The sequence below is a fragment of the Malaclemys terrapin genome (genome assembly GCF_027887155.1).
Source record: "Malaclemys terrapin pileata isolate rMalTer1 chromosome 20 unlocalized genomic scaffold, rMalTer1.hap1 SUPER_20_unloc_4, whole genome shotgun sequence".
In the NCBI taxonomy this organism is placed as follows: Eukaryota; Metazoa; Chordata; order Testudines; family Emydidae; genus Malaclemys; species Malaclemys terrapin.
The window spans coordinates 49,936-59,538 of NW_026530191.1; the positions used below are offsets into that span (position 1 = coordinate 49,936).

Consider the following 9,603-nt stretch of genomic DNA (forward strand, 5'->3'; position numbering starts at 1 on the left):
GGATGGCAAAGTGGCTTCCCTATGCCCCACCCCCAACTTCCCTTTAATGTTTCAATTTCTGTCTGCAGACAAGTATTTGTAGGACCAGCCTTCTTAAAGGGCAAGTCTGCTTGGCCAGGAATCCTCCTTCTTTCACAGACTTAGCTGCTCTTCTGAATGGAATCAGAGGTGGGGTGGGGTGGGGGATCCGTTCCCCTTTAAATCATCAAATTTGTGTCGGAAGTCAAATATGCTCTAGGTCTGGCCCTAGCATGAGGGGGAGAGGGAAGGGTGTGGGGTGGGGTGATGGATGAAGGGGAAGGGGGATGGATGAAGGGAGGCGGGGTGGAGGGTCCCAGCTCCCCCAACCCCACATCTGTCTCTGACCATCTGTCTTTTCCCCCCAGAGGAGGTGGCTGCAGGGGAAGGGACGGAGCCACCGGCTTCCTGGCCGGGGCTATCACAGCCTTGGGGAGACCCTGCAAGGCCTGGTTCCCCCCACCCCCCAAAAAAACCCTTCCCCCCTGTGACCGGTTGCCTGGATGGGCTGCACTGAGAAGGCGACCCTCAGGGCAGACTGCAAGAACCAAGGCAGCCGATCCCCCCACCAAAAAATGGGTGGTTTACAATCAGGTTGACCAAGCCAGTAACAAACCAGCTTCTGCGGCACCAGACCGGTTAATCCCCTTTAGGGTCCCATCCAGTCAGCCCAGTCGAATGTAGTGAAAGGTTATTCAAAACCCCATTTCGCCCTGGGTGAGGTTCTTTCTAATCCCAAAGGATGAGACACAATCGCTTCCCGGTCAATGAATATTTCAGCTCTTCCCCCTCACCCCCCACCAAACACACACTCAGGGACAATCCTCAATCCCGAAACCTGAGACTGCTTAGGAAGAATAAAAGACAAGGTTCCCAAAGGGTGAGCTGCGAGTTTCGAGGACAGATGAGGACCAAGGCCTTATTACATCACACATCCCATCTGGCAGATAAGATTTGCTCTCCAAGTCGCTAGAAGCCAGCGGCGGAGCATTAGGGGTTAGGAACGGGATGGATGCAGCGTCTACCAGCTAATTCAATAGCTTGCGGTAAACGGAGACACATTTAGCAGCTGCTCTTTGAGTCTCTAACAGTGCTGGCAAACGGGTTAAAGGCTCGAGGCGCCTCAACACGGCTCTGATACCTGTCTACCAGGAATGGCCTTGTTCACCGTGGCTGTGCCCTTTTGAAACATCCTCAAGGGTTGCTTCCAGGTCACCCAACCTGCTAATTTGTTTAATCTTCTGTGGCCCAGCATTACACCCCCCCCAAACCTTCCCCACAGACACCACCCCCCCAACTCTTGCAATCTGCCCCCTGAGATGGGACCCCGGGAACGTGCAGCCCAGCACTAACCCCTCGCTCTCTTTCTTTCTCTCTCTCTGAAGAAGAGGAACTGGCTGAGCAGGCCGAGGAGGAGGAAGGTGAGACAGCTGCACACACCTGCCCTCCCCCGTGCCACGGGGACCCCCCTCTTTCCTCTAGGTCACCAGGAGCAGAGACCTCACAGTCCGGCTGGAATCAGGAAGAAGCAACTTGATGGGAGTGGGGGCTAGGGGTAGAATGGGGCGGGGGCAGCGGCTGGGGGCCAGGACTCCTGGGCTCTCTCCCCGGCTCTGGGAGGGAAGTGGGATCTAGTGGGAAGAGCAGGGGGGGCTGGGAGCCAGGACTCCGGGGTTCTGTTCCCATCACGTTTGCTTTCTCGTCCATGTTACGTTTTCTCTTCACAGGCTTCCTCCTTTCTAGTTTGTCGGCTGAAGGGTTTTTTCCTCCCCTGGGGGCAGAGGGTGGGGCGGCCATGGGGGCATCAGCCAGGGTGGGGGCAGCACGGAGGATGCCCGTGTTAGAGTCAGGTGTGTACCTGACCTGGGACACCCCCACACTGCATCACTGCAGCGCCCTTCCTCCCTCCCCCCACTGCATCACTGCAGGGCCCTTCCCGCACAGCCACCCACTGCATCTCTGTTCCCCCCACTGCATCACTGCAGGGTCCTCCCCCCCCACTGCATCACTGCAGGGCCCTTCCCCCACAGCCACCCACTGCATCTCTGTCCCCTCCCCACTGCATCACTGCAGGGCCCTTCCTCCCTCCCCCCACTGCAACACTGCAGTGCCCTTCCCCCCTCCCTCACTGCATCACCGCAGGCCCCTTCCCCCATTCCCCCACTGCGTCACTGCAGCGCCCTTCCCCCTCCCCCCACTGCATCACCGCAGGGCCCTTCCCCCATTCCCCCACTGCATCACTGCAGGGCCCTTCCCCCACAGCCACCCACTGCATCTCTGTCCCCCGCACTGCATCATTGCAGGGCCCTTCCTCCTCCCCCACTGCATCACTGCAGTGCCCTCCCCCTCCCCCCACTGCATCTCTGTCCTCCCCCATTGTGTCACTGCAGGGCCCTTCCCCCACAGCCACCCACTGCATCACTGCAGGACCCTTCTCCCTCCCCATTACTGCATGGCTCCCCCTCCCCCCAATGCAGGGCCCTTCCCCCACAGAAACCCACTGCATCTCTGTCCCCCACTGCATCACTGCAGGGTCCTTCTCCCCTAACCCCCCCACTGCATCACTGTCCCTCTCTCCTCATATCCCAGCCCCCACCGCATGTGTTGGGGGGGGAACATTGTGATTCACCAGGGTGGGAGAGGGAGATGGGCAGGGACATTGAAAGGGGGGGCAGAGAGGGAGTTCCCCCCCCACTAACGAGTAACCGGATTTAACGGGCCCCCACCCGAGCTGCCTTGGTTTAACCGCCTCTCCGTTTCTCTCCTGCGCTCGCTCCCCCCACCCCCGATCTATCCTCCCCCATCCCCCAATCTTCCCTCCCCTCCCCCAATCTCCCCTCCCCATCCTCCATACCTGCTCTTAACCCCCCCCCGACCCCATGGCTGTGTGCAGTGTCTGAGGAACCCCAGCCGGCCGCAGACCCAGGTATTTTCCTGCTTCGCTTCCTCCTTGGAGAAATAGCCCTGAGGTGGGGGCTCCCATGGGGCACCCCCAGCCCCCACCCCGCTGAGGGGGCAGGGGCGCCGCCACAGCGGGGGATGGGCAGAGCTGGGCTGGGCCCCCCAGGCCTCCCCCAGGGTAAATCACACCCCCCCCCCCCAGGGCCTGGGCCTCTCAGGCATCGCACCCTCCCCGCATCTGTCCATCCGCACTGTCCAGTCCCCAGAAGGGGCAGCTACAGATGGATGGACATGGGGGTGGCTGGATGGGGGTGATTGGGGGTGGATAGAGGGGGGTGGCTGGATGGGTGTGGATAGACGGGGGTGAATGGATGGGGGTGGCTGGGGGTGGATACAGGGGGGTGGATGCATGGGGGTGCTGGGGGTGGATAGAGGGGGTGACTGGATGGGGGTGGCTGGGGTGGATAGAGGGGGGTGGCTCAATGGGGGAGACTGGGGGTGGATAGAGGGGGGGTGGCTGGATGGGGGTGGCTGGGGGTGGATTGATGGGGTGGATGGATGGGGGTGATTAGGGGTGGATAGAGGGGGGTGGATGGATGAGGGTGGCTGGGGGTGGATAGAGGGGGTGGATGGATGGGGGTGGCTGGGGGTGGATAGAGGGGGTGGATGGATGGGGGTGACTGGGAGTGGATAGAGGGGGTGGATGGATAGGGGTGATGGGGTGGATAGAGGGGGGTGGATGGATGGGGGTGACTGGGGGTGAATAGAGGGGGGTGGATGGATGGGGGTGACTGGGGGTGGATAGAGGGGGGTGGATGGATGGGGGTGACTGGGGGTGAATAGAGGGGGGTGGATGGATGGGGGTGACTGGGGATGGATAGAGGGGGGTGGATGGATGGGGGTGGCTGGGGGTGGATAGAGGGGGTGGCTGGATGGGGGTGACTGGGGGTGGATAGAGGGGGGTGGATGGATAGGGGTGACTGGGGGTGGATAGAGGGGGGGTGGCTGGATGGGGTGGCTGGGGTGGATAGAGGGGGTGGATGGATGGGGGTGGCTGGGGGTGGATAGAGTGGGGTGGATGGATGGGGGTGATTAGGGGTGGATAGAGGGGGTGGCTGGATGGGGGTGACTGGGGGTGGATAGAGGGGGTGGATGGATGGGGGTGGCTGGGGGTGAATAGAGGGGGGTGGATGGATGGGGGTGACTGGGGGTGGATAGACGGGGTGGATGGATGGGGGTGGCTGGGGGTGGATTGATGGGGTGGCTGGATGGGGGTGGCTGGGGGTGGATTGAGGGGGTGGATGGATAGGGGTGACTGGGGATGGATAGAGTGGGTGGATGGATGGGGGTGGCTGGGGGTGGATTGATGGGGTGGATGGATGGGGACTGGCCGGGGGTGGATAGAAATTGCTGGTTATTGGCATGGAGGGAGGGCGCCACCTAGAGGCCGGAGATCCCTGCACCCCAGTGACTGACACCTCCACCTTCCCTAGCCTGGTCCCTGGCACGCCCCCGCCCCAGCTCTGCCCGGGGCGCTCCCCCCCCCCGTATGTTTCTCTCTATATCTCAGCCCGGGGGCCAGGGCGGGTGGTAAATCCCACGTGGGCAGGGCCAGGCTGGGCTGGGATATAGACGTGGTCTCCTGCGAACCCGGGGTGCGTGGCCAGCCGACGCGGGTCCCGATACATGGGTGGCGAGGCACGTGCTCCCCATGTATCTGTGACGAGTCCGGGGTGCAGCCCGGGGTTGGGCAGGAAGAACGTATCTATACACCCAGCTGCTGTATGGAATACAGTTCGGTTCCCGGGTGCATGGCTGTGACCCAAATATACATTCACTGGGCTCTGTTGTCATGGGGGAAGTACTGAGTGCAACTTCCCCAGGGTCAATCCGGAGTCACTCCCGTTTGCAATAGGGTCAGAGCTGGAATCTGAGCTCAGCTCTCCTGGGTCAACCCGGAATCACTCCTGTTTGCAGTGGGGTCAGAGCTGGAATCTGAGCTCAGCCTCGCCAGGGTCAATCCGGAGTCACTCCTGTTTGCAATGGGGTCAGAGCTGGAATCTGAGGTCTGGTCTATACTACCCGCCTGAATCGGCGGGTAGAAATCGACCTCTCGGGGATCGATTTATCGCGTCCCGTCGGGAATCGGCGCTCTAACTCCACCAGCAGAGGTGGTAGTAAGCGCCGCCGACAAAAAGCGGCAGAAGTCGATTTTGCCGCCGTCCTCACAACGGGGTAAGTCGGCTGCAATATGTCGAATTCAGCTACGCTATTCACGTAGCTGAATTTGCGTATCTTAAATCGACTCCCCGCTGTAGTGTAGATGTACCCTTAGTTCAGCTCTCCTGGGTCAATCTGGAGTCACTCCTGTTTGCAATGGGGTCAGAGCTGAATCTGAGCTCAGCTGCACCAGGGTCAATCCGGGGTCACTCCTGTTCGCAATGGGGTCAGGACTTTGGAGCTCAGTCCTGTCCCCCACCCCCGAATCCAGAGTCACTCCTGTTTGCAATGGGGTCAGGGCCGGATTCTGATCTTAGCTCCCCCCGGGTCCATCCGGAGTCACCCCTGACTGCACTGGGAGGAGGGGGCTGGAAGGGAGCTGCTGGGGGGCGGGGCGCTGAATGTATATGAGCCTCTATCCATATAGAGACGTGGCAGCCGCAGAGTTTGCTTGCCTCTAAAACTACTCACAACGGACCCAGTCTGTGTCCTCTGGGGTGGGGGAGCCCCTCCCCCACTGCAGGCCCCTTCCTGGGGCCCCGTCCTCCTCAACCCCCTTCTCTAACCCTTTACTTGCCCCCCAAAAAACCTTCCACGGGAAGGACTCTTTTGTTTGGCCCCCTGGCTTCCTCCAGCATCATGCTCCCCCAAACCCTTCTCCGCAGCTAATGTTATGACACCCCCCCTTGGATCTCCGGTGCCGCTCCCTGTACCCCACTTTGCAGCCCCCCACTCCTCATGGATTTTCTTCTCTTCTTCAGGGATACATTTTTCTTCCTCCCTTTTTTCCTTCCTTTTTTTTTATTCAACAGCCAGGACTCTCTCTTCCCCGTCTGAGGGGGGCCATCTGTCCATGGATTCCCCCCCCCCACATCAATTCTCACCCCACCTTATGAAGGTACCCTGACATTTGAACTGGATACAGGTGGAGCATATCAGGGGCTTTCTTGCTAAGAGTTTTTTGGGGTGTCATCCCCCTGGGTCCCCCCAATTTCCCCCCACACATAAACTGTTTCCCGATCTCTCTGTCTAATAACAATGTTTCTCTTGTTCTCTTCACAGAAGAGGAGCGTCCCAAACCCAGGTAACTGCGGTACCCGTGAGGAGGGGGGTAAGATGGGGGATCCCCCATTTCCACCCACAAGTCAGAGCAGGGAACCCCACAACCTGGGCAGGAGTGCTGTCCCAATGCTCTGAGCGACTCTGTAGACCCAGCCCCCGCGCTCCACCCCAGAGGGGCCACATCCCAGCACCGGGCGAGGGGTCCCCCTATACCCAGCCCCCGCGCTCCACCCCAGAGGGGCCGCATCCCAGCACTGGGCGAGGGGTCCCTGTGTGCCCAGCCCCCGTGCCCCACCTCAGAGGGGCCGAGTCCCAGCGCTGGGCAGGGTCTGAACTTGTAACAGTCAAGCATCAGTCCCTTTCCTCTTTGTTGTATTTCTTATCCCTCCTCCCCGCCCGCCCCGCAGCAGGCCGGTGGTTCCCCAGCTGGCCCCCCCGAAGATCCCCGATGGGGAGAGAGTGGACTTTGATGTGAGTATCGTAAGAAAGATCCTGCCGGGCTGCAGGGAGGGGGGCGGGGGCTCGGCAGGGGGCGCTGGGCTGCAGGGGGCGGGGGCTCAGCAGGGGGCGCTGGGCTGCAGGGAGGGGGGCGGGGGGCTCGGCAGGGGGCGCTGGGCTGCAGGGGGCGAGGGCTCAGCAGGGGGCACTGGGCTGCAGGGAGCGGGGCGGGGGCTCGGCAGGGGGTGCTGAGCTGTGGGGGAACAGGCACTCAGCAGGAGGCGCTATGTTGCAGGTACCAGGTGCTCAGCAGGGGGCGCTCCCCCCCATGTGGGGTGCCCCCCAGCTCACACGCTCTCTCCGCCCCCCAGGACATTCACCGCAAGCGCATGGAGAAGGACCTGCTGGAGCTGCAGACGCTCATCGACGTACACTTCGAGCAGAGGAAGAAGGAGGAGGAGGAGCTCATCGGCTTGATGGAGAGAATTGTGGGTCCTGGGGCACACGGGGGGGGGGATTTGTGGGTACATAGGGCAGGGGATTGTGGATGAGGGGGCGTGCCAGGTGGATTGTGGGTATGGGGGGCAGGGGATTGTGGGTACTGGGGGCATCCCAGGCGGATTGTTGGTACAAGAGGCAGGGCAGGGAATTGTGGGTATGGGGGGCAGGACAGGGGATTGTAGGTACTGGGGGGGGGCGTGCCAGGTGGATTGTGGGTACCGGGGAGCGTGCCAGGTGGATTGTGGGTGTGGCAGGCAGGGAAGCGGATCGTGGGTTCCAGGGAAGAGGTGGGGCCGGCCGGGGGGTGCTGTGGGTGGCCGGCCATGCTCTGACCCGTTCCCGGGCCCCTGGCAGGAGCGCCGCCGAGCGGAACGGAACGAGCAGGTGCGGTTCCGGACCGAGAAGGAGCGGGAACGCCAGGCCAAGCTAGCGGTGAGTCCCTCCACATTCCCCATCCTGGGCTGGGGAGGTCATCCCCTCCAGTCTGTACCCCCCCAGCCGCATGGCTGACAGCTCTGCTCCCCCGCCCCCCATGCAGGAAGAGAAGCTGCGCAAGGAGGAGGAGGAGGCCAAGAAACGGGCCGAAGACGATGCCAAGAAGAAGAAGGTTCTGTCCACCATGCCGCATTTCGGTGGCTATCTGGTCAAGGTGAGGGGGGAGTCAGGGAGCGGGGGGGACCTGGGGGGAGAGAGGTTGGACAGGGACATTGGATGGGGGGGCGCTGTGCTGCAGGGATCGGGGTGTGGACTCAGGGCTGGTCCCCTTGCTGCAGTATGGGGAGTGGTCTGAAAATCACCAGCTGCCCTGCCCCACAGGCATCTCAGCGCCGGGTGAGGGGTCACCATATAAGCAACCCCGGCGTTCCACCCCAGAGACAGCCGCATCTCAGCGCCGGGTGAGGGGTCCCACTATAACCAGCCCCCTGAGACCCACCCTAGAGGGCCCGGCTCTGGAGGGAGCCTGTGTTGACGTGACCCCCGTGCCCTGTTTGCCAGGCCGAGCAGAAACGGGGCAAGCGGCAGACGGGGCGGGAGATGAAGAACCGGATCTTGGCCGAGCGACGGAAGCCCCTAAACATCGATAGCATGCGGGAGGATGAGCTGAGGTACGGGGGGGAGGGGGAGCACTCAGGGGACTTCATTTCCCATGATCCCTTGGGGTTAGCAACCATGGCTACCCCTTGGCCATCTATGGTCCCATTTCCCATGATGCTCTGCACTTGGTTCTCATTTCCCATAATCCCTTGAGGTTAGGAACCCAATCCGCTACTTTGGTCATCTGTGTCCATTTCCCTGGATGCTCTGCTCTTTGTTCCCATTTCCCATGATCCCCTGGGGTTAGCAACCATTGCTACCTTGGCCATCTATACCCTCATTTCCCATGATGCTCTACGCTTTGTTCCCATGAGCCCCTGGGGCTAGCAAGCACCACTACCTTGTGTGGAGCATGCCTGCCATTTCCCGGGGCACTCTGGGTACGAGCGGACCTTGCTGGGCCGGGGGCTGACTAGCAGCTGCCCCGATCCTGACAGCGCCTCCTTCTGGCCCCACAGGGAGAAGGCCAAGGAGCTGCACGACTGGATCCACCAGCTGGAGTCGGAGAAGTTTGACCTCATGGAGAAACTCAAGCGCCAGAAATACGAGGTGAAAGAATGGGGCGCCGGCTCCCATCCAGCCCCAGGGTGGGGCATTGGCTGGCTCTGGGGGTGGGGTGGGGAGGGTAAACTGAGGCTGGCCCAGCTGGGTAACAACTGGTTCTTCCACCCCTTTGCAGATTAACATCCTCTACAACAGCATCAGCCATGCCCAGAAATTGTGAGTAGCCGCCGCAGTCTCCATCTCCCTCGCTTGGGAGGGGGGTTGGGGTCCTGATCCAGAGACCCACCCCCCAAAATCCTTCTCCCCCCTCCCAGCCCCCGGGGGGGGCAGCGCTGGGCCGTGGGGGAGGGGGCTGAGAGCAGCGGGGCTGGTGGGGTGAGGCCCGGGGGAGGGACACGGTGGGGGGGGGGAATCTGGGGGGGCTGCTGACGCCTTTTCTCACCCCCCCCTTTTCTCTCCGCAGCAAGAAGGGGGCCCCCAAGGGCCGCCTGGGCGGCCGCTGGAAATGAGCCCGGAGACGGAGCAGCCTCTGCCCCCCCCGCGGATAACTCCCCCCCGCCGCCCCACGCAGCCCTCAGCCGGGGGGGGGGGGGAGCCCTGCCCCCCCCCGGGCAATAAACCGGCCTCCCGCCCGCCCAGACGCTGCCTCCGTGTGCTCTGTGGGGGGGGGGGTGAAGGGGGGCCGGAGAATGACCCGCCCCCCGCGGCAACCCACGTGCACAGCCCCGCCCAGGACGTGACGGGGGGGGGGGGGGGCGGGACTCTACCAAGCCCCGCCCACGTGGGACGCCCCGCCCACTCGAGTGAGGCCAAATGGGCGGGGCCCGCCCCGGGAACCGATGCCGGCGAGGGGAGGAGAGTCCC

General features: G+C 62.4%; 1 protein-coding gene across 2 annotated transcripts; it reads left to right on the plus strand.

Moving 5' to 3' along the window:
• Positions 1 to 1,356: 1,356 nt before the first annotated feature.
• TNNT1 (troponin T1, slow skeletal type) lies at positions 1,357 to 9,379 on the plus strand. Of its 2 annotated transcripts, XM_054015067.1 has the most exons (11): positions 1,377 to 1,439; positions 2,912 to 2,944; positions 6,202 to 6,223; positions 6,609 to 6,672; positions 7,011 to 7,127; positions 7,495 to 7,572; positions 7,679 to 7,789; positions 8,137 to 8,246; positions 8,694 to 8,784; positions 8,915 to 8,955; positions 9,203 to 9,379. In XM_054015067.1, the coding sequence occupies exons 5-11, from the start codon at positions 7,029 to 7,031 to the stop codon at positions 9,246 to 9,248; spliced, it is 576 nt and encodes a 191-aa protein (XP_053871042.1). In that variant the 5' UTR covers positions 1,377 to 1,439; positions 2,912 to 2,944; positions 6,202 to 6,223; positions 6,609 to 6,672; positions 7,011 to 7,028; the 3' UTR covers positions 9,249 to 9,379. The 2 variants fall into 2 exon arrangements, with proteins under 2 accessions (XP_053871043.1, XP_053871042.1); XM_054015068.1 differs by lacking the exon at positions 2,912 to 2,944 and having other exon boundaries at positions 1,357 to 1,439.
• The last annotated feature ends 224 nt before the right edge of the window (positions 9,380 to 9,603 follow it).